This window comes from Canis lupus, chromosome 6 (genome assembly GCF_048164855.1).
Source record: "Canis lupus baileyi chromosome 6, mCanLup2.hap1, whole genome shotgun sequence".
NCBI lineage: Eukaryota > Metazoa > Chordata > Mammalia > Carnivora > Canidae > Canis > Canis lupus.
Window position 1 is genome coordinate 45014846 of NC_132843.1, and position 25259 is coordinate 45040104.

Below are 25259 nucleotides of genomic sequence, written 5' to 3' on the forward strand. Positions count from 1 at the left end.
GCGTAGGTTCCCTTCCCTCCTCTAGCCTCCCCGTTCCACTTTGCCCACTGCCAAGAGTCCCCAGGAGTCAGCCCACCCGGGGTAGCCATCTCAGTAAAGTGGGGGTCTGGACACTGACCCTGCATGCACAGCTGGCCACAGCTGGTCCCCCTGCTTGAAACTATGGCTTCACTTCCAACCCACCACACATGCTCAGGCTCTGCAGATACATCTGAGCCAGGGTCTTGGCTCATCTGCTATCCCAACAAACACTGATGGAACATGATGGCATTCTGGACCTGGTGTGAGGAAGTGGTGGTACCGTGGGTGGGGGTGAGGGCAGCTATCTGTATCCCATACGAATATGATCACAATAGTGCCTTGGTCATAAGGCTGTGTCGGCAGAATTAAGTGCTCACCAAGTGTGGGAACTGTTGTGGAAGCACAGTCAGAGAACAATGACTGTGAGCTATCATCATTACACTCACATTATGAAATAAGCCTCATTTAGAACTCATTCAGGCACCATGCTAACTACCCAGAATGTTGTGGGAAAACCAGAGAATAAGTACTGGAAGCTAGGTGCTGCTTCTCTCCATGACCCATCAAGTCCACAAATTAGGAACCTCGATCCCCTTCAAAAGATCAGGGGAAAAAGTTCCCACCTTTCCTTCTGCCCTTTCATTCACTTTTTTTCCACAGCACAAGAAAGAGTCTGATCACTGAGGCTGGTAAATGTGACCCTGGGCAAGTAAAGCCCAACACTGTCCATCTGTCTCCCTCCCCACAAGTCTCTCACACGCTCTCCTGCCCTTAAGCCACATGGCTGCCCTGTCAGCCTGATTCTGCCCATTGGTGGGAGTCCTGGCATCCTGGTTTGTGGAGGGGGACCTCCTGGCTCCCTGCCAGGACTAAGCAGCTCAAGAGTTTTAATTACCATTTATACTCTCCTATTTGCCAGTCTGTTCAGAATCTGGAGGGAAGAGAGTTTCATTAGTAATCTCCAAGACCGGACACAAAGGCAGGAAACATCTCAAAAGGCCAGAAGGGAAATGAGGATGTCTCCTAGTTTCTACCCAGTCCTCCGGGCATGTGGCCTGTAACCAGTGGGGATGAGACACAGCTGAACAAAGAAGAAGTGCACTGTGGCTTTGCTGCCAAGAGAAGGTGACCAAGTCAGGGGCCTAGTTCCACGGGGACGAAAGGTGGCTCTCTTGAGAACAAAAAGGAGGATTCGTGGAGTCTGTGTGCTAAACCAGTGGAGAAACGATCAGTGCTTAAACCCAGGGCTTGTGACCCCAACCGATTCACCCTGCATGACCTGTGTGGTTCCAGAAAAACCCGGCAGAGTTTATTTACTGGAAGTTGCTGCCTAAACTCTTAAGAAAATATTCTCAATCTCTGGAAATGCTCATAATTGAATATGAAGATACCACTGGCCAGGGAAGTAAAAGGAGCTAGGAGTGAAGCACAGAAGAAACAAGTTTAAAATCTCATTAAAAAAAAAAAAAAAAAAAAAAGTGTGGGAGGGAGGTGTCTCCGTCCTGGTGATTTTCTGGACTCACTTTCTCTGCATCCTAACAGTCATTAAAATGTATAAAAATGAATATTTTTGAAGCAGCAATATAAGAATTATCATTGCTGTGGTTGCCTGGCAACCTGAGACTTTGGTTATTTTATGTCTAAACAGGGAATGCTATAAACCGGTACCCGGAGTTTGTGCAAATAGTTCTAAATTGATGTTCTCCCTGTAAATCAGGAGGAGATAATACAGCATTAATGTACATTTAAAGGTTGCTAAATATGCATCTCTCTCTCTCTCTCTCACACACACACACACACACACACACATACACAGATGCTCATGGGAAGATTCTTTTTTTTTTTTTTCTCTATATTTTTTTTTTATTGGTGTTCAATTTACTAACATACAGAATAACACCCAGTGCCCGTCACCCATTCACTCCCACCCCCCGCCCTCCTCCCCTTCCACCACCCCTAGTTCATTTCCCAGAGTTAGCAGTCTTTACGTTCTGTCTCCCTTTCTGATATTCCCCACACATTTCTTCTCCCTTCCCTTATATTCCCTTTCACTATTATTTATATTCCCCAAATGAATGAGAACATATAATGTTTGTCCTTCTCCGACTGACTTACTCACTCACTTCACTCAGCATAATACCCTCCAGTTCCATCCACGTTGAAGCAAATGGTGGGTATTTGTCATTTCTAATAGCTGAGTAATATTCCATTGTATACATAAACCACATCTTCTTTATCCATTCATCTTTCGTTGGACACCGAGGCTCCTTCCACAGTTTGGCTATCGTGGCCATTGCTGCTATAAACATCGGGGTGCAGGTGTCCCAGCGTTTCATTGCATTTGTATCTTTGGGGTAAATCCCCAACAGTGCAATTGCTGGGTCGTAGGGCAGGTATATTTTTAACTGTTTGAGGAACCTCCACACAGTTTTCCAGAGTGGCTGCACCAGTTCACATTCCCACCAACAGTGTAAGAGGGTTCCCTTTTCTCCGCATCCTCTCCAACATTTGTTGTTTCCTGCCTTGTTAATTTTCCCCATTCTCACTGGTGTGAGGTGGTATCTCATTGTAGTTTTGATTTGTATTTCCCTGATGGCAAGTGATGCAGAATCATGGGAAGATTCTTAAAGAGTTTCTATTCTGTGCTATCTTCAGTAAATCTGGAGAAATGTTACTCCTTTGCATTTTTCATGGAAAATATCTATTTAATTTCACATGAAATATAAATAATATACACTCGAACCTTTCATGTCCCCATCAACCAGGGAAATAGTATTGTAGCTAATATCAATCCATAGCTCCCTTGCTGAGCTTCCCAGACACAGAACCAGTCTCCAGTTTGGGGAGAACAGAGGCTATCTAAATGGCTAGTAGGAGAAAATATTTCTCAAGGCAAGAAAGAGGCATTTCTGCCTTCTTCCGAGATGCAAGTCCTGGAAAGGCCTGCTGAATGCAGGCCTGTGGTCACTGGAACCTCCCCTGTATTCCACACAGCCCCTCACATATGAGAAGTGTGGACATTTTGGAAAAGCTGCCTCTGTTTATGAAATGTAATTTCTCCAAAAGTCACAGACTTGAATTTGAATTTCCAGGGCTGCTCGCTGACTTGAATGAGCAGCTCTGATGATGGCACATTCTTAATATGGCCTTGGTTCCTGCTGGCCTCACTAGGGCCGTAGGAGGAAACGTGTTCCCATCTGAGACCCTGATGGTGGGCTCTGTATTGCTTCTATGGTGTGGAAACCTCTTGAAGTGGCTCCTGGTGGTCTGGCTTGCAGTCTCAAGCCAACGATCACAGCCTGCCTCAGGCTCCCCTGCCACTGCCAGCAGATTCACCACAGCGAGGGGGAAGGTTTGATGATCTCTGACGTGTCAGTAACTGGTGCAAATAAACAAGGAGTAAGTCTTTGTTGGAACCACAGACCAAGCTCATTGAAGAAAGGCATCGAGCATCACTTCCTTCATGGGATTGTAATGCAGAGCCATGTCTCAAGTTGACTCAGAAAGAGGGTCTCAGGTACAACGTGAGAGTCGCAGAATGATCTTCCACAACCTCTTATTAAATGGAAACCAAGACATTATAAAGTATCTGGTGTTTGGAGACAGTATAAGCATCTTGTTGACAAATAAACAAACAGATTGCTTGGCCTATTAAAGCAATTCTTTCTCCAAATGGAGTGACAGTTGTGGATGAAGGTAGACACTTCAGTATGGAGGGTATGCCTCCTCAGGGTCTATACCCCTGCTCCATACAGGCACACCCTCCATACTAAAGCATCTACCTTCACCTACAAGCTTAGACACTGGGTGGTGGTTAGAGTTTCCACACTCTAGAAAGACTACAGTCCTGAAGATCAGCTGGGATAGAATAGCACTTGGGCCAAAGCTGAGTTCACATGGACAGATCCTTCCTTGTGAGAGCCCTTCTGAGGCCAAGGGCTGCAATACTGGTTTCTGGCACAGGAATTCATTCCCATGCTTCCCCCTATCTTTTCTCATCTATCAAAAAGGAAGACACCTATTATGCTGGTGCCTAAGAAGTGGTAGGGGTAACAGCAAATGGCTGGAATGAACACTGGGAAGGAATTTGCAAACACACTGTCAAGATGGTCAGGCCTGCAACAGATTTCCCTAGACAAGACATTGCCCAAAGTTTGAGAGGAACATGTGCAGCCTGCTAGTGCAGAACTGAAGGTGGGGCTGGAGCTGCTGGTGGTCTCCTGTCCTTCCCTGCATGCTTTTCTGAATGGCACCACCATGTAGGACTGATTTATAGCACTGGAATGGGCCAGCAAGCCTCACCACGGAGCTGCTAGGGTCGGGAGCCCATCCTGCGCCTGCCTGACATCTACAAAGGCAAACTCATTTGCAAAGTCAAAACCACTCAGGGCACCCCTAAGGTACCCACGGGAGTGCCTGGGATGGGTAATGACTCCAAACACACGTTCTACTTGCTCACATGACAAATAGTCTGATAGGATGATGAAGAGAAATGAGGACAGGCGATATCCCCTCTGTGCACATTTGAGTTAATTTCCCAGAAGCAAACACAAGTAATGCAGGTTCCAAGCGCAGAGTTGTCTAGGGTGACAGATGAAGGGGTAGTGGGGTTCTGTGGCTTTTGGAGCCGTGGGGGAGGGTAAGGAATGTGGGGTTTGGTTTTCTAGTTTGTGTTGTGAGCGAGCAAGAATGAGAGAAAGCTGCCCAGGCAGGAAACCTCCCCTCCCTCTCAGAAATGATGAGGTCTGACACTGAAAGGTGTTTAGCATGCTAATGAAATGCCACATAATGTGGCTTTAGGGCCTTGACTGAATTAATTAATAAAGGATATCTGGGCCCTCCTGCTGGGCTGGGGGTCCCATGCTGTTTGCAGCCCAGGCTGTTAATATATTAGGGAGCTTGATGAGGCTTGGGGGTGGTGGACTGGCTAAGTGGGCTGGGACCTACTGTGGAAACTGAGGCAGTTTGATCCTGCCACCAATTGGCTCGGCAATCCAAGTAAATCTTGGTCTTCTTTTCCTGGACCTTGAGAAAGGAGAGTTTCTAATTGATGAATCACTTTGCAAAGGTGATTTGCAGACGTCAAATACTGAATATATGCTGAGGCTGCAGCTGAGATGCTAGGCCAGCGAGGATCTTCTAAGGTTCAAACAATAGGAGGAACATGAAGGCCCAAGGTTATGCTAGACGAGGCACTGGTAAATGAGTGTTTTGAGGAGGACGGCCAGGCCGCCATGTTGCCAGGCCATCACATTTCCCAGCCCTGAGCAACTAGGGGCCCAGGAGGTCTTCAGGAGGGTCCTGATGGTGAGTCAGGTCTTGGGCAGACTCTAAACTCATGTCAAGTCTGCTGACTTCACACACCCAGACAATGTAATCATCACTCCCACAGAGCTAGCACTTGAAGGAAGAAAACTCTGGAACTGAAGCAGACATACGTCTGCAGGGAACAGTGAGTGGAGCTTTCACATTTTGTCAGCCCTCCCAAGGGAGCAGGTGTCTGGTCACTGTGACTAGCTGATACTATGACTACGTATGTTTAATTTAACAACTGCCCTCAAACTATTGATAAAAACAATTCTCAATGATTCCCTGTATGTTTACAATGAAATTCAACTCAAATCAAAAGGAAGTTGCTTTGTCGGAAGTAAAAATAATTTCACATGCTTACATTCATCCGTTCCCTGTCCCCATCACCAATTCAACAAATATTTACTGAAATCCTAGAAGCACAACACTCCACAGAAATAATGTAAGAGATACAGATACACTAATATATAATCAGTGACCTATAACATGGTATTTTGAATTTTATTAACATCATGATCTATTATTACATTAATAGACATGGTCCCCTTTTTATGGACAAGAAACCAACTGAGGCCAGTACTCTTTCTTTCTAAGTCAGCAACCCTGACAATACCAGTACAGATCTTTCTTTTCCTTCCTTCCTCCCTTCCTTCCTCCCTCCCTTCCTTCCTCTCTTGTAATTACAAGTTGAGTTTATTCAACTGCAGAAATGATCCTGAATAAAACTTTATAAACCTTCTTGAAATACTTTTGTCACTGGGAAGGGCCCTCACAAGGGCTGGGAAAACCATTTCTGGGTTTATCCAGCTAGGTTTCCAAATTTCAAGAGTTGAGACAGATAGGATTATGTCTGCTATCTAAACTCCTCAAGTCAGTGTACAAATGGTCCTCCTGGTGGAGAAGTAAATCACAGTGTTGGCATCCCCTTAGGGCAGAGGGTAGGAGAACACAATGACTCGTCCTGAATCTCACTCATGGTAGAACAAATGGCCTGACTTACCTTTCTCCTCCCACATGACAGTGACTTATATTTGCAGGATTTTACAGATTTACAAAAAACGATAGCATGTCCATTTGCTTACTCCTTATGGCAACTCTGTAGGTGTTATCCCATGAAGTAGATCCAGGTAGGCTCATTATTAATTACCACTATAGTGTTCTAAATTTTACAAAAAGCTTTCTCTCTCTCTCTCTCTCTCTCTCTCTCTCACACACACACACACACACACACACACACACCATTCTGAGTCCCAGATCCTTGTGATATGAGAGCTAGAAGCATCAGTTTATGATGAGTGAAGGTTCTGAGAGCTAGTGAGAGGAGCAGCTGGACCTTGGAAGAGCCCTGAATAAGCAGAGAACACCCACTAGCATCACCATGTTGTTTAGTGGCAAAGCTGAGTTGGGTGATGGTTGTGAGGGGTGGCCCCGGGCTGGGTCCTTCATGGGCACAGATGACATAGCCAGTCATAGACCTAGGAGCAGCTCTAATTTCATCCTCTCAGAGTATAACAGAAAGAGGGAAAGGATCTTGGAAATGGAGTAAACATTTGCACAGGATGGTGGGTGGCAATGCCCCAGGCTTTAGGAGCTGTCCTAAGTAGGGCTGCCAAGATTCCCCTGTCCATGCAATACTGGGGGCATACTTATACTAAAAAATTATTTGTTGCATATCTGAAATCCTAAATTTCCTGGGTATCCTGTGTTTTTATTGGTTTAATAGGACAGCTCAACTCCCAAGGGAAGAGTAGTTCAATCTTCCACCCCTTGTGAAGCATCTGTGTGATGGTATGATCTACCAGTGGCAATTGGAATTGGAGACCCTAACTGAGATAACTTCCTATTATCTCTGACTTGAGCAGCCCAAAGTCAAGATTGGGGCAAATTTAAGTATTTTCATAGTTTTTGAATTTGGAAGATCATGGGATACACGACTGTAAGCAGAGGCTGGTTTGGGCACCATACTAACAATGCAGTCCAGAATGTCTGGAATGTCCCACACCCAGTCCAGAATGCAGTCCAGAATGTGGAAGTCCCACACCCAGCCCTGGCACCACGCTTACCCCAGTGCATTTATCCAGTGGAAGGGTCACTTACTTGTATGGGATGTGTTTACTGCCATTGACAAGAGCCAGGATGACATTGCCCAGAGCGGACAGTGAGAGGCAGAGCCCTGAGCTTCCTTCCCGATTTTTGCTAAGAGCTTTCACACAGCTGCCGAGATCGATGAGGTGTAGACGGCTGCGGCCTCCGGACACTGACACAGAGAAGACAAGAGGAGAGAGAAGTGGTTAAGTTCTGGCAAACATTCATCTGCCCTTCAGTTACCTCCTTGGGAAACCTGAGGGAAACCTAAAAGGGGAAGGGAAAGATCAACATTCATGACTTAGTTGGAAACTCCAGCAAAATCATGCCGGGTTGCCAACCACATGGTCCTCTTAAAATCTGTCCACCTCACATCACTGACCTAAAGCCTGTATTCAGCCTATAAACAAATGAGTAACACCCATAGGTTGAATTGGAGGAGATTTTAGAGAAGGTAAATGTCCAATGAGAGGAGGATAAGCTTTGCACTTTCAGGTCCTTTAGAGAGCAGAATTATGAAATTGATTGGGTTGCATCTGAATAGCCCAGGAGAGACTATGTACTTTGGTTGATCATCATAGAGCCCTTGACTGAAAGTTCAGCCAGGAATCAGGGTGATAACCCCTGGTAAAATCAGGAAGAAGTAATAGCCAGGTGCAGAGATAGGGAAAGACCCAAGTGTTTGTTGAGTATCTGCCAAGTGCCGGGTGCTGCACAAACACCAGTCTCATTCAGTTCCCACAGTAAAACCACAGGCAGAATACTCTTGTTCTTTTGTTAATATAGATGAGAAAACAGACATTCAAAAGAGCTAAGCAGCTTGGTCCCGAGTACTTCTGCTTCTGGCCTAGATGAAGTAACAGGGCCCAGATCAACTGTCTTACCTAAAAACTAAAAAAATGTATAAACCCACTGCTTCTAAGACACTAGACATCAGGTAGTAAAGGACAGTGATCCCAATGATCCCTGGGAGGAGGAAAACAAACCAGGTGAGCACTACTTGTGTCCCAGCTTACTGCCTCAAAAGGGTTTCCAGGCTATGTCTCAGGGGTGGGGAGCTCAGGGGGACCGCAGCAGACTACCTGAATTGAAGAGACAGATGTAGACCAGGGAGATCAAGGTGGCAACAGATGGCAGGACAGAGTACTGGAGAGAAGAGCACTTGGGATTTGTAGAGATGCTCTCAAGCATGCAGCTGAGCACTGGTCAGCATAAGCATGTGAGGGAATGCCACAGGGGGGCATGAGCTGCCCAAACAGATTAGGGGTGAGAGTGCACAGCACTCATGCAAGGCCAGGAATATTGCCTGTTCCCAACAGCCAGACCCAGACACCCCAAGATTTGCAGGGCCTTGGAGAGGGGACTTGGAAGGGTCTTGCTTCAATAGTGGAGAACACTTAGCCCTAGATGAACACTGACCAGGTCCCACCTGCCAAATCTTAAAAGTAAGACCAGAAAGGGTCAAACTGTTTACAAATAACTACATCCCAAAATAATGCTTAGGAATATTTATGAAATACAACAATGTCCAGCATCCATCAAAAAATAAGAAGGCATGCAAAGAAGCAAGAAAATGAGACTCACGATGAAGACATAACTGAAACCAAGCAGAACTGGTTGATATAGGTATTAGAATTGACAGTGAACGACAGTAAAACAGTTATGGCTATATTTCAGGGGTGCCTGGGTGGCTCAGTCAGTTAAGCATCTGACTCTTGATTTGGCTCAGGTTATGAGCCTGATCTGGGCCATGAGATCGAGCCCTATGTTGGGCTCTACGGTGGGCATGGAGTCTGTTTGGGATTCTCGCTTCCCCTTTGCCCCTCCACCCCCCTGCACACATGCGTTCTCTCTAAAAACAACAAGAGCAAAGAAGTTATGGCAGTATTTCAAATGTTTAAAAAGTTAGGTAGACGTGGAATATATTAAAGAAGACAAACTGCATCTATAGAGAGCTAAAAATCTACAATGTTGAAAAATACAAAGGATTAATGACAGATTAAACATTACAGAAGGAAAGCCTTGTGAATTTGAAGACAAAGTCATTGAGACCATCCAAAATGAAACACAGAAAATTAAAAAAAAAAAAACACGACAAGCAAAAACATAGGGGAAAAAAGAGCTGTAGAACAGTTTCAAGTGTTGTAATAGGTAATTGGGAGTCCCCATAGGAGAAGACATAGAGGGTTGTACAGATCAAATATTTTCAGAAATAACTACCAAAACCTTTCCAAATTTGATGAAAACTATAAACCCACATATCCAAGAACCTCAATGAGCCCAGCACAAGAAACATGAAGAAAAGTACGCTAAGACACATCATAATCAAACTGCTTAACACCAGTGATGATTAGAAAAATCTTGAAAACACCCAGAGAATAAAACAGGTTTCATATAAAGGACCAAAGAAAGGATGATGGCAGATTTCTCATTGGAAATAATACAAGTGAAAGACCAGGCAGCAGCATTTCTAAAGCACTAAAAACAGTCAACCTAGAATAATATATTCAACAAAAGTTTCATTCTAAGACAAAATGGAAATAAAGACTATTTCAGACTTTAAAAAGCTTAAAGGGGGGGCACCTGGGTGGCTCAGTGGTTGAGTGTCTGCCTTTGGCTCAGGTCATGATCCTGGGGTCCTGGGATTAAGTCCTCAGGGAGCCTGCTTCTCCCTCTGCCTTCATCTCTGCTTCTCTCTGTGTATCTCTCATGAATAAATAAATAAAATCTTTTTTAAAAAGCCAAAAAAAAAAAAAAGCCAAAAGAATTCACCAAAAGCAGACCCACAGAGGATATACACAAAAGAATGAAAAGCTCTGGAAATGATAACCATGCCAATAAATGTATGTTTTTTTTCCCCTATTATTTAAATCTCTTTGAACGATAATTGGCTGCTAAAGCAAAACTAATGACATTGTCCTATGTGGATTATAACAAACACAGAATTTAAGTCTGACAGTGTTACAAAGGTTAGAAGTGAAGAAACAGAGGTGCTCCATTATAGGCTTCTTATCTCATTCACGGAGTGCTGTAGTATCACTTGACAGCAGAGCGTAATGACTTAAAGGTGTATACTATAAACCCCAAAGCAACAGTAAATAGTGAAGAGTTACAGCTAACAAACCAACAAAGGATATAAAGTGAAATCTTTAAAAATACTCAGTAAGTCCCAAAAAGGCAGGTAAAAAAGGAAAAGAAAGAACAGACAAGTTGAATAGAAAACCTATGGAAAAATAACAATTTGGACCAAACCATGTCAATAATTACATTAAATGTAAATAGTCTGAATACTCTTATTTGAAAAGTAGGAACAGGCTGGATAAAAGAGCGAGCCTCCACTATATGCTGCCTATGAGAAATGCACTTCAAATATAAAGAAACAATCCATTAAAAAGTGTAAGAGTAGGCAAGGCTGTACCATGCAAACAGTGGCTGTAAGAGAGCTGAAAATGGTTATATCAATATTAAACAAAAGAAACTTAAGACCAAAAAATGTGAATAGAAGCAAATAGGAACATTTCATAAAGGGGATGATTCATCAAGAGGTCCTAACAATAAAAAAACATTTACGCGTCTAGTAACAGGCGTTCAAATATTAGAAGCACAACCTGATAGAACTATATGAATAAGTGAGCCCATAATTATAGTCGTAGATTTCAAATTACCCTTTCTCAATAACTGTATAATGAGTAGACAGAAACCCAGTAAAGATATAGAAGATTTGGAAAATACTGTCAATCAGCTCATTCTACCTGACATTTATAGAATACTCAATCCAACAACAGCAAAATACACATTCTTTTGAAATACACACTAAACATTTCCCAAGACAGACCATATTCTGGTTCATAAACCAAGTCGAGATAAATTTTAAAGGATTCACATCAGGGTATGTTCTCTGACACAATGGAATTAAATTCAAAGTCCGTATGGAAAGACATTTGAAACTTCCCAAATATTTTGAAACTCAACAATACAGTTCAAAGTAGCCTATGGTCAAAGAAGAAATAAAAATGGAAATTTAAAAGTGTTTTTAAGTGAATGAAGATTTATGAGATCACAGAAGAGGTATGGAGGAGGAACTTCATAGCATTAAATACCTCGATTAGAAAACAGAGGTCTCACAACAGTGATCTCAGTTTCTACCTTAAGAAATAAGAAAAAAAATGAGCAAATTAAATATCAAATAGCAGAAAGGAAATAATGAACATAAAAGCAGTAATCAATGGACTAGGAAAGTAAAGACAGTAGAGAAAATCCATGAAGCCAAGAGCTGGTTCTCTGATAAATCTCTAGAATGGCTCATCAGGAGAGATGGAGAGAAGACACAAATTACTAATGTCAGGAATGCAAGAGATGGCCATGCTATAGGTTCTACAGATATAAATGGAGAAGAAGGAAACATCATATCAGTCAATTAGACAACTTGGAAGAATGGACAAATGTTTTGAAAGATGTAAAGTCCCAAAGCTTCTTCAAGGAGTAACAGGTAAAATGAACAGCTCTACATACATTAAAGAAATAGCATATGTAGTTAACCACAGTTAACAATTTTCACAGGAAAAATTCCAGTGCCATATGGCTGCACTGGTGAATTCAACCAAACACTTAAGAAATAATAAAGTATAAGAATGGAAAAGGCTATACTAATTCTACACAAATTCTTCATGAAAATTGAACTGGAGAAAATATTTGCAACTCATTCTATGAGGCCAGGAACACCTAGATACCAAAAACAGACAAAGAAATTACAAGGACAGAAAATCAAAGACCAATATCCCTTATAAACATTGTTGTAAAATCTCTAAACAAATTAGAGAACCACATTAAAAAATTGTATCTAGGGGCATATAAAAAGGTCTTGACATCCCAAGTAAGTGGGATTGATCCCAGAGATACAAGATTGGTTAACAAAAAAAAATTATCAATATAATTCACCATATTAACAAACTGAAACAAACTATAGGATTTACTCAGTAAAATGCAGAAACAAAACATTTAACAAAAGTTACCATTCCTGATAAAAATTCTCAGCAAAATACTGCTCAGAAGACAGTATCTTCAGTTTGATAGTTTGAAAAATCTACTGCCAACATCATAGTTAATGGTAAAAGATCATATGCCTTCTAAGATCAGGAATGAGACAAGAATGTCTACCCTCAGGGGCACCTGGGTAGCTCAATGGTTGAACGTCTGCCTTCAGCTCAGGTCATGATCCTGGGGTCCTGGGATTAAGTCCCACATCAGGCTCCTGCATGGAGCCTGCTTCTCCCTCTGCCTATGTCTCTGCCCCTCTGTCTGTGTCTCTCATGAATCAATCAATCAATCTTTAAAAAAAAGAAAAGGAATGTCCACTCTCACCATTTCTATTCATTGCTGTGCTGGGGTTAGTAGCCAGTACAGTAAGTCAAGAAAACAGAAACGGTATCCCGATTGGAGAGCAAGAAGTCAAACTGGTCTTTCTTTGCAGACAAACACAATCATCCACATAGAAAATCAAACAGAAGCTACAAAAAAGCAACTAGAACGAATAAAGAGAGCTTAGCAAGGTTGCAGGATATGAGATCAACAGACAAAAATCAACTACATTTTTTTCTTAAGTAGGTTCCTTGCCCAATGTGGGGCTTGAACTCACAACCCAAAGATCAAGAGTCGAATGCTCTAATGACTGAGCCAGCCAGGCACCCCTGTATTTCTATGTAGTAGTTACAAACAACTAGAGATTGAAATTTTAAAATACTATTTGCAATAGGATAAAAATATGAAATACTTCAGCATAAATTAGACAGAAGACAGATCTGTACATGGAGAAAAGAATATTGCTGAGAGACATCAATGAATATCTAAAGACCAGGGAGAGAAATTACATTCATGAGTCAGAAAATTCAGTATTGTTAAGATGTTAATTCTCTCCAAATAGATCTACAAAGTCAGTGTAATCCCAATCAAAATCCCAGCAGTCTTTTTTGGTAGAAAGTGATTCTACAAAGTCAATTTAGAATGGATTCTAAAATTTATATGGAAAAGTAAAGGATCTAGAATAGTCAAAACAGCTTTTAAAATTACAGAATTGGGAACACCTGGGTGGCTCAGTGGTTGAGCATCTGCCTTTGGGTCAGGGTGTGATCCTGGAGTCCTGCGATGGAGGCCCACATCGGGCTGCCAGCATGGAGCCTGCTTCTCCCTCTGCCTCTGCCTCTGTCTCTGCCCCTCTCTCCGTGTTTCTCATGAATAAATAAATCTTTAAAAACTAAAATTAAATTAAAAAATAAATAAAACTACAGAATTGGAAGGCTAATAGTATAGTATCTTATTTCAAGGCTTATTATAAAGCCTCCATTAAATCAAGACAGTGTGGTATTGGTGTAAAGATAGATAAACAGATCAATGAAATAGTTATAGAGAGTCCAAAAACAGAACGACACAAATATGAATACTATTTAACAAAGGTAATTTAGTAGGGAGACAATAGTTTTTCTAACAAATGGTACTAGAACCATTATATATAACTCAGGGTCATGAGATCAAGCCCCTAATTGGACTCCGCACTACACTCGGAGTTTGCTTGAGATTCTCTCCCTGTAGCCCTCCTCCTGCTCTCATGCATTCACTCTCTCAAATTATATAATTATTATATAATTTTCATTTCTTTTACCAGTATGTTAGCAGATTTTTCAGAAACACTTTTACCAAACTGAAGATACTGCTATATATATATACACACATATATATGTGGGTATATATATGCACAAAAACCCTTTAATCCATACATTGCACAATTTACTAAAAAAAATGAATCTAAGACCTAAATATAAAACCTAACATTATAAATCTTCTAGAAGAAAGCATAAAACATAGCATGAAACTTTCCTGATCTCAGTTTAGGCAAAGATTTCTCAACTATGAAATAAAAAATGTGATTTTTATAGGAGAACATACAGATAACTAGACATCATCAAAATCGACTATTTCCACTCTTCAAAATACATTGTGAAGGGAATAAAAAGGCAAGCCACAGACAGAGAAAATATTTGCAAAACATATATCTGATAAAGGACTTTTATCCAGAGTATATTAAAAACCCTTCAAAACTTAATTATATGACAAAAACAATTTCAGAAAGAGAAAAAGGCATTTCACCAAAGACTTGAGGGTGAAGGATAGGTTCTTGATTGTATTGATGGTTTCATGGGCAGGGATACATAGGACAAAACTTATCAAATATGTGGATTACTATATCTCAAGGATATCTCATTAGAGCTATTTTTTAAATAAAGATTTTATTTGCGAACGAGAGAGTTTGAGAGAGCAGGGAGGAGAGGCAGAGGGAGAGGGAGAAGCAGACTCTCCGCTGAGCAGGGAGCCCAACACAGGGCTTGGTCCGAGGACCCTGGGATCCTAACTGGAGCTGAAGGCAGACACCTAACCAACTGAGCCACCCAGGTGCCCCTATTTTGTTCTTAAAAAGGAAACTGGCCACAATACTACTGTCACTAGTGCAGCTGGGCTTGACACCTTGAAGCCCCATGCTCTTTATCCTGCACCACGTGGCCTCAGCCAGTCCCCAAGACAGCAGGAGTGCCAAGCTTCCCTTCTGTCCCGGCCCTACTGTCTGAGGTTACTGTACCCCCAGCACATCACCCGGCTTCTAGATCATTTCCTTTCCTTCTCCCTCACTCCCCAGGCAGCAGCAGACTGACCCCTCTGGATTCCTACCTTCCAGGGTGGCTCAGCCGCTGCTGCTTCTGGGACAGCTATTCTTCCCTCTGCTTTCCCCTACTCTGCAAGGAAGGCCAGCAGCAAAGGTGGCCACAGAAACTTCTGAAAACTGTTCCAGAAGCCACAACTTCTGGGGCTATGTGGCAAAGGGGTTGGTTGGGAAAGTAGATGCAGAGGGTGGGACAGGGCCATGCCTGGGTCCGGGTGGATGTGTGATGAGCACGTGGCCAGTGTCTGGGTGCCCACACATCTGCAGGGAGAGCCTGCACAAGCACAAATGTAGGAGGCTTAGCTCATGCTATAGGATGAAAGCATTCGGGAACCACTGTCCTAACCCTAACTTGGCCTCTACCATGCCCCACCCTCAACGTCAGCATCTAGGACAGAGGGAAACAAAAAAAGGAAAGCATAGCATTTCAACACAGGCATGTCCAGTTACTCTGGTACATCACAGCCAAGAAATGGACGGTACATTTTATCTTCTACTATCCCCAGGAAAAATCCTCGTGAGGGAACATAGAATATGTAACTTCTCTTTTACCCCATCTCGTATCATGCAAGATCAGGTCATGGCAGCATGCTAGGGAAATAGTTATTTTTAAAGCAAAATATCATCTCTTTTGCAACCTAATTATATAGACAGGAGCAGCTCAGATAATCCACGTGTGCTGTAGATTAAAGGGCAAAGACAGGGACCAGTTTGGACTTTCAGACTCTAATAGTCCATTTGATGTAATGGAATAAAATGCATGATGTACATGTAGTAAAATAAAAGAGAACAAAAGGCATAGTTTAGATCGTGCTGAGAAATCACGTTATAAAATACCCATAATTATATCCACATGACTCAAAGCGGGAGTCACATTCAGACAATGAAAAATCGAGTCTGTCTACTGTACCCACTGAAGCTCCAGTGGCCACAAATTCTGGCTGCCACACAAGATGCTTCATCCGGGAGGGTACAAGGTGAGTAAGCACCGGCCATCTGCTACTGGCAACGACGTACGTCACTACAGATGGCTGGCGAGAAAGTTCTGTCATCAATGAACAATACGAGCAGGTACGAGAGAATTCCTCATCGACTCGTCAGATTTCCAGGGTCACAGCTGCAGAGTAAGAGGAGCAAAAGTGCCTCCAGTCACCCTTCATTCATTCTCTCCTGTGGATGTGGCAAGTCTGGAGCTTGGGCAAAACGGAACACCCACATGCCCTACTCTCCCCCATGGGAAGCAATCCTAATTTCACCCCATTCCATATATATGCTGCCGAAGCAAGCACAATTTCACCCCATTCCAGAGTGACCCTCCTAACCCACGTTGACCAAGGACCCGATAGGTGCCAGGCTCGTCTCCTGATATCACTTAATTCCTACAATGATCCTATAAGGCAAGAATCGACTCCGTTTGGCCGATGAGGTTAAAAAATCACCTCCCCCACCAAATAAATAAAAAAAATAAATTGCCCAACATCACTTAGAAAACTAATGCTGAATCTAAGATGAAAATCCAGAGTTAACTGTAAAGCAACTGTAAAAGAGGCTGAACCTCTTTTAACTCACCTTTCCGGGACTTTGGTTGGCAAACTTTGCGGCCGATCAGAATCATCTGAGAATCTAAGAAAACACGATGTCTGGCTCCCACACCAAGGCTTTCTAATTTAACTGGCCTGGAGTGCGCCATGGACCTGAGATTCCCTGCAAAGCTCCCCCCGGTGATTCTCCTATACAGCAAAATCTAGGTAGGGTTGCCCTGCCACCTGGCCATCACCTGTGAGTCATGTGAACCGATGCCCTCTGCACATGAGACCTGCATGGGCAGCCCTGACTGTCTTCTCCTCTGTGCTCTTGCTACCTTCAAATGAGCTGGGTGCTTAACAGATCAGTTGGGTTCCCTCCAAAGCCAATTATGCCACTTGTCATTACAGATACAAATAGAAGCAAATCTTATATGAACCAATAAAATATGATTGTATAAAGAGAGCTCATGTTTCTTTAAAAACTAAACTCAATGCTTTGAAAAGATGAGATTAAAATTAGTTATTTTTAAAAAAGAGATGCTGAGGGCGCCTGGGGGGCTCAGTCAGTGAAGCATCTGCCTTCAGCTCTGGTCATGATCTTGGAGTCCTGGGGTTGAGCCCCACATTAGGCTCCCTGCTCAGCGGGCAGTCTGCTTCTCCCTCTCCCTCTGCCCATCCACCCCACCCTCGCTCATGCTCTCTTAAATAGACAAATCTTTAAAAAAATAAAAAGGGATGCCAAGTTAGGTGAAAATGAAAAATTATAGAGTGGAAAAACATTTAAGAATCTAGAAAGGTGTTACACCAGCTGGCTGCATCAATGTCTTTTGAGTTCTTGAATCACTTCTAAGTGATTCGTAAAAGCAGAACTTTAAGTTGAAAACTCATCTCAAAGAGAAAGCCATGGTCCATATCAGAAGATCAATGAATAAATACCTATTTCTATCTTTTAAGTTGAGATAAAATGTTCATGGCATGAATGTATCATCCTACAAGATTCCTCCTTTTACATGAGAGACTCCTAACTCTGGGAAACGAACACGGAGTAGCGAAAGGGGAGGTGGGCAGGGGGATGGGGTGACTGGGTGACGGGAACGGGGGGGGGGAGCACTTGACAAGATGAGCACAGGGTGTTATGCTATATGTTGGCAAATCGAACTCCAATAAAAAAATATACAAAAAAAAAAAAGGTTCCTCCTTTTGACTTTCTCAATTAACCATCCCCTGATTGTGCTGCAGGAGAGGACTTCTCTGAACTCACACCACCTGCGTATGTGACAAATAACTGGATTGTTTTTCTCTTTCAGGAACATAGCTAAATAGAGAAATACACTGATTTTTTTTAAAACACAGCACAGGTTCCATTGATTTAATGCAGTGTGGGCTGACTCCTGATAGACTTGTCTTTATGAGGAGAAGCTCTTGATCATGAGGGCCTTGGGGCTCTTTCCTAGAGATGGAATTCCCACTGGGGTTCTCAGCCTTTACACAATAGCATAGCAAAGCAGGGGAGGGCTCTGGGACAGGTGGAGAATCAGCCCCACTAAGGACACAATTTAAGCCAGGGAATATTTCTCTTTAAACCAGGGAAGTAATTTAAGCTTGACCTAATGTTATGTGCAAAACAGTAATACATCAACATAGAATTTTCTTTTCTATGTTGATTTGACACTTTGAAAATATTTTTGTCCATCTATTTATATGTGCCTATGTCTGTACGTGTGTGTTTATAAAATACATATGTAAGATTCAGGTGCATCCATACATGTGGCGTGTCTAGTTCTTGAGGCAGAGACCTCTCTGAAATCCACCATCCAAGCTTCTGATGGCCACTTCACAACAGTGTGCTCTGCTCTTTGCTTCCCTGCAGTGTAATTAATTAATAAACTTTCCTTTAATTGAGTTCTGGCTGCCAGGCCCACAGGGATTATTACTTATAGATAAGTAAACAAAAATTTCCATTTTAAACAACACTGCAAGTATCCTCATTATACTTTAAGCAGATACAAATTTACTGAAGTCAAGCGAGACTTGGAAAGGCTGGAGGGCTGTCTGTGCACATCCTGGTCTGGATTCCTCCCCTTCTGGGAAGCCAGGTGCTGTGGCATGCAGGTGACCTCCCCTGGTCTCTCCCCCCACCCACTTTTAATCATCTACAGATATATTAGAAAGTACCGAAAAGGGTTTTGGGGAGCCATTAATGGTACTTGCTTTTCCCTTTACCCTGAATTTATTATTTAAAAGCAATCTGCCTTCACAATGTGTAAACAGCAAGAAGGTGAATGGGATGTGAATATTCCAGCAGATGCGCTGCGCAGCAACTTGGGGAGGGCCGGTGAGCTGAGGGAATGGCCCAGACCACACCGCTGTGAAGTGGAATTTCAAGTTCTTACAGTTGAAGTAATTTAAGTAACTGTTTATTTTCAAAATTGCTTCCTTCTTTCAGGTTCCAAATAGAGAGCAGAACCATGGAGGAAGAAAAGTGAAAAACTCAAAACAGTTGTTTTCAGCGCAGTTTGAAACCTGGAAGGAGGATGAGATTATCCCATCTCCTAAGATCTTCCACTTGTCCATTTGGAAGCAATTTGGCTGAAAATTCAGATCTTTTTCGAGTCACTCTCTCCACTCAAAGTCTAAGAACCCCACTACAGGCTCTGATTATTATCATTAGTATTGACTTCAAAGAATAAACAGCTTAAAAGAAATAAAGCTTAAATACAATAAAAAAGCTTAAAAGAATAAAAACACTTGTCAGATTTCCATGTTTGTGCTGCTAAGACAAAACCCAGAAAAAAAAACAGTGAGGGCAGGATTTAAAGCCAGCCCCCCAGACTGTCAGGGGCTGAAATTCTGTTTCGAACTTTAAAGGTCTGGATCTTCTCATTTCTACCCTAATCCTTGCTTCCTTCTTTGAGAAAGTTTTTCTAAACAGAAGTGCTGTACATGGGGTGAGCCCATCATTGAGAACCAATCTCCCCTGAAAATTTCCCATTCAAGCCATTTTGCTCGCCCCACAGTCAGACCTTTATGATTGTGCTGGTTACAAGAGAGGTCTGGGCTGCTGAGGGTATGCCTCCTGGGGTGCCCAGTGAGGCCAATATCCCTAGACCCCTGGGCAGCAGCCAGTGCAGGGAGCAGCCAGGGTAGACAGCCTGGGTCCTCCTGTGGTCCTGGAACTGCAGGTGAGATCTCAGGCCTGGGAGTAGGAGGAGAGGTAGAGGCAAGTCTCTGGGCTCCATGGAAACTAAGAAAAATAAGCAAACAACCAGTACATGCAAGAACATTGGAAGAATCTCAGAGGCATTAGGCCAAATGAAAGAAGCCGGACACCAAAGGCCACGTGGGGACCACGTGGCTCCATTCGTACGATGCTCTGGATGCAAAACTAAAAGGAAAAAAGTCGGGTCAGTTGTTGGGGGCCAGAGGTAGAGGGCAGGAAGTGGCCAGAGTGGGGCCAGTGCTGATGGTTTGGTTCTGTGTCTGGAAGGTGGCGGTAGTTACACAACTGTACAGATTTGCCAAAACTCATCAAACAACACACAAAAAAGGGGTATTTCTGAATGTACATTAGACTTCGTTAAACCTGAATTAAAATAACAAGAATTACGGAGGAGGAACTGAGGGCATACAACTGGGCCAGCAAATGAGCTGAGACAAGGAAGGGCAGAACTTTCCCTGGTGGCAAGAGAAGCCCTAAGAACTCTCTCCGGGATACTGGTTTCTAGGTCTTTGGGCAACAACTCAAACTGCAGAGAAATTGGGAAGCCCATCCACTGATCCCAGGTGGATGCCTGACTTCAGGCTCCACCCAGAATTAGTTTGTTGATTGCCTCTGTGTTAGTCAATTAGCTTCACAATTTCCAGGCACCTGGGTTAGTCTCCTAACTCAGGGCTAGTGTTTGTTTTCCTGGCACTCAGTGTCCAGAGAGAGCCCTGGGGGCCAGCTGCCTGTGTTTCGAAAGCCCAACCCTGTGGCTCACATGGGAAAGCCCAGCAAGGTCAATGGACCACGTCGCCCATAGTCCAAAATCCCACCTGAGATGCTCCCCAGCGCGTAGAGTACATGAGACTTGGCAAAGGGTAGATAGAGCACTGCACCAAGGCTGGTGCTGGCTTTGAAGACCTCGCCCAGGGGGGCTGTAGACCTAGCACCCCGGGGGCCTGGCAGTGCCACTCCCCACAGAGCAGGGCCAGGACCGAGGTTCTCACAGAGGAGCATCACCAACAGGTAGTAGAATCTGCCTAGTTCTTCAAAGGTCTGATTTATAGACTATTTTAAAAACATGCCTTTGTTTCCTCCAGATCCATACAGTGGACTCAAGCTAATGATTAATAACATATCACCAGGGTGCTAGATGCATAAACCCTGGCCTTTCATGAAGAGCCTCTGTAGAGCTGGTGAACGAAAAGATGCTACAAAACAGTTGTCTTTCTGTTTAAAGTCTCCCCTTTCTCACCTTCCTCTGGCAATTACATTGGTCCATCATCCTCCCCCAGGCAAATCCTTTCCTCCTGGATGGTTCAAAGTGCAGGCCAGATGCCGCCATTGTCTGGGACTCTAAATCAGCGAATTCCATACTGGGGAACTTGAACTCTGCTATACAAGGTCAGGGGCACTTGGTTGGCTCTGTCGGCACACTGACCTAAGGCCCGTGAGTTCAAGCCCCACGTTGGGCATGGGGCCTACTTGAAAATAAAAAGGCAGAGCCGGGGGCGGGGGCAGTGTCATGGCTGCCATCAATGACGGGTACCCTGGGCCGGGCTATGGGTAGAGACAGGCCACTTACTTCCCCCTTTCCCGCTCTTCTCCATGCGGTACTGGTAGATGTGCAGGGTGAAGAGCATGTGCGAGTTTCGGTGGTCATCCTCGTCACATTTCTGCTGGCTGCCCCGTCGGGAGGCAATGGCGGCATCCAGGAAGAAGGCGGCCTTCTCCGCCGTAGGTGCCCGCAGCTCACTCTGGTTCTGCAGCTGGAAGACACAAGCCAACAGCTGAAGCCTCAGGCTGAGACGGGGCTCGCACACAGCTCTCCATGCTGCAGAAAAGCTATGTGCCTCTTGGAGGCCAACAAAGATCCTTCTGGAACAAGGGCCCAGACTCACGTGCAATTGTCCACTTAACCCATTCCTGAAAGGTAAGACTGAGCACAAGTATTGGATGAAACATAGTTTTACAGTTTGGGTAATAGCAGGTGTGAAGAGCAGGTGGTCATATCTGAGTGACTGTGGGGGGCAGGGGCAGGGGGCACAGGCTGACCTCTGCAGAAGCAAACATGCATCCTGGACTATATCCATCTACCTGAGAAGACCCACGGGATACGACCCCATCCTGATCTCCAAGACTACAAGGTTTGGAGACTGATAGGTGGCACACTATGATCCCAGTCCAGACAGCACCGGTTCCCCAAAGAGTAAAAACCAAGCTCAGTCAGCTTTAATTCTACTCCCCATTTCTCCAGCTACTTAAAGCCAGTTTTAGATTACATGTAGGAGCACGGTTTTAAACGAGATATGTAAAAGACGAATGAAAACACCCCATGTAGTTGAATTGTCTCATCTATATTGTTTCATCTATTTGTATCTTTGGTTTCTAAATTCACGTTCCTGGCAGATTAATTAAGAAAGCACTGTGGGCCATGCATCTAAATCCTATGGAATCCCTCAGAAATTAGAGTATAACTTTAATCAAAACAGTATTATCAGAATTTAGGGATGCCTAGGTCGCTCAGCGGGTGAGCATCTGCCTTTCGCTCAGGTCATGATCCTGGGATCCTGGGATAGAGTCCCGCATCAGGCTCCCCACAGGGAGCCTGCTTCTCCCTCTGCCTTTGTCTCTGCCTCTCTCGTGAATAAATAAATAATCTTAAAAAAAAAAAAAAGAATTTGACTAATACTCCTTTTTGAGGGGAGAAAAGGAAACATCTGATTTATTCAAAGACACAGTCTGTGGTATATGCCTTCGGGTTGGTACACATTCTGACAATTTTCTATTTCTGACCACGCTTACCATTCTGAACTGTGAGAGCTGATTTTGGAACCTGGGACCTTCCTTCAAAATCCTCAGACTTCAAAGACAGACTGTTGTGTTCACTGTTCTGTACTTACTATGGTAGAAAAATAAGCTAATGTTTTTTCGTGATTTTTCAATAAGAAGAGTTAAATAAAAAGGCTGTTGATCTGTTCTTCCAAGCCTTCAGTTAACCAGGTCCTTTGCCTACGTGGGACTTCACCAGCAGAGTCTTTATAAAAGTGAATGGAGTTGTATGTGATGAATCACTGAATCCTACTGAACTGACTCCAATGAACCAGCATTGCACTGTATGTTAACTAACAAAATTTAAATTAAACAAAAATAAAAGTGAATGGAGGCTCCAGGGCATCTGAACATCCAGGTAATTCTTGGGAAGGGAACAGCAGGCAGGTGATGCCAAGCAGGTGCTGTGATGCTTCAGAAGAGAGGTTCTCCAAGTGTGGTCCCTGAACCAACAGCATCAGTGTCACATGGGAACTGGTTAGAAATGCACATTCTGGGGATCTACCCCAGGCCTACCGAATCAGAAATTCTCGAGGTAGAGCCCGGCAAGCTGTGTTTTCCAAGTCCTCCAAGTGACTGCTGAAGACTACAGTCTGAGAACTGCTGGATTAAGCTTTGCATAACCAGTTAGTTTGCATTCTGATTAGATTTCACATCCAGATGGTATCTAATACATCTGTTAAAACTGGTCAGTCTCGGGACCCACCCTTTAGCAGTTGCAGAGGACTAACCAGGCAATCACAACTGACAAAGAGAAACATCTAAGAGGGTTTCCTGGAGGAAGTGACGTGTAGCTGCTACTGTAAGATAGGGACTTCGCCAGATGAGGAGGAAGAGCGGAGGAGGAGCCTTGGTTGGTGTCTGAGAGCTTTGCAGCTGGGAAGCCTGCTAGAAATCCATAACCAGGGGACCTATCCCAGAACCCGTGTAGTCACGAGATCCCCAGTGATTCATAAGGGCACTGACGTTTGAGAAGCACTGCCTTTTTAGGGACTCAAATGTAATTTAAGGAGTGGCGAGAGATGATGCTGGAAAGGTAGGCATGGGGCAGGTCACAGGGGACCATGCAAATCAGGATGAGTTTTGCAACGGGGGATTCAGAACAGAAACGGAAGGATCTGAGGTGCTCTGAGCAGGGGAAGAACACAGCCAGGTGTGAGTAGATGGGTATAACAGGAGGTGTCCTCGCCTGTGAAAACCAGTCCCACCTGGGAAGACACAGGAACTCATCAAAATGAACACTTATCTGAAAAAAACAAATTGGAAATAAGGCCTGCTGGAGACTGAAAGAACTAATTCTCCTGGATATGAACCAGGGAGCTGGGAGTCCTTCCTCCATCTATTGGCAGCCAGAGAGAGACAGACTGACGGAACAGGCATCATATCCTGCAAAGGTAGACTGGAGCTTCTCTTGGCTTCCACAGCTCCAGCAATTATATCATGGTTCTAATTAGAAAGTGGTTATTAGTTTTTCCTACAGCACTACTAATCCGGCTGTAAAACCAGTGCCAGAAACACAGTTTATAGAGACATAAACAGCCCTGGTAATGGCTGGACCTCTTTGTGCAGAGCAGTAAATATTTCGGCTTGTTGTTTAAACAAAAGAAAGACTGTACTTTCTTTTTTTCGAAAGGGGCGTAAGGAAAGTGAATTCAATTTCCCCACAAATGCTGCAACAATCGTGGTTCCTGCTCATTGTCAATTAGATTCAAGGTACAAATATTTAGGTTGGGTGAGCAGATGGCCCTGCAGCTGCAAGCCATAAAGTTCCCGCCTCCCCCTAAAGTAAACACTCGCAAGCCTGCCCTGTTTACACGTGGCCGGAACCATGGGGTGCAGCGCACCCCGCCCCCCCCCGCTAGCAGCGGGGAGCTGCTCACCTGCGTGCCACAGATGGGGTCCTCGCACAGGTACACGCCCGGGGACTGGCCGTCCTGCAGGCTGCCCGTGGCCACCTCGGCCAGCAGGTCCCGGAGGTTCTCTTCTTTGCCCCACACTTCCACCGCTGAGATCCGCACCGAGAACCGGGCTCCCGTCTTTTCCTTGCGTTCATTTATCAGCTTGAAGAGCCAAGAGATAGCACAGGGGATGATGCCAAGGTTCTGCATGGAATCGTCCTTTCCGATCATGGTGTAGGATTTCCCTGGGGGAGCGAGACAAGGGAGGAACACAGTGTGAGTGTCCCCCATGGGGAGGCTTGGGGGTTGGGAAGGAAGGAAAGGGAAAGGTGAGGGAGGTAGTAGGCATCGATGACAACAACCGCAAAGGGCATTTCCTAGTGCCGCGCGGACGAAGACTCTGAGCATCCAGCCTGAGGACAGAACGGGTGTCCCGAGCATCACAGGCTATCCAGCGGAGATCTTTCATCGCTGTGATGGTTCTTTTTTATCACCACCCCACAGATTGAATCCACAGACTTACACTTTATAACCTTCCTCAAGTTAAATGCAGGGTATATTTTTACAGCGGGAGCAAATTCTGTTTAAATCTGGATTGCTGCTTTGATCAGAGATCAAGAAGACAGAAGGGAGCTGAATGAGCTGTCTCAGCCTAAAACTGGCCTCTCTCACTGTGA

General features: G+C 43.9%; 2 protein-coding genes across 4 annotated transcripts in view; one reads left to right on the forward strand and one right to left on the reverse strand.

Annotated features, from left to right (window-relative positions):
* Positions 1-19392, forward strand: part of SMYD3 (SET and MYND domain containing 3) — a 796483-nt gene extending 777091 nt beyond the window's left edge. The window contains exon 14 of the mRNA XM_072830260.1: positions 19097-19392. Coding sequence (XP_072686361.1) covers positions 19097-19136 — 40 coding nt within the window. The 3' untranslated portion in view covers positions 19137-19392. The remainder of the gene's footprint in view (positions 1-19096) is intronic.
* The window catches only part of KIF26B (kinesin family member 26B), a 442501-nt gene that overhangs the window by 54556 nt on the left and 362686 nt on the right, over positions 1-25259 (reverse strand). For all 3 annotated transcript variants that reach the window (XM_072830252.1, XM_072830253.1, XM_072830255.1), the window contains 3 exons: positions 24565-24827; positions 21438-21621; positions 7429-7588 (listed from right to left, as the gene is read on the reverse strand). In XM_072830252.1, coding sequence (XP_072686353.1) covers positions 7429-7588; positions 21438-21621; positions 24565-24827 — 607 coding nt within the window. The remainder of the gene's footprint in view (positions 1-7428; positions 7589-21437; positions 21622-24564; positions 24828-25259) is intronic.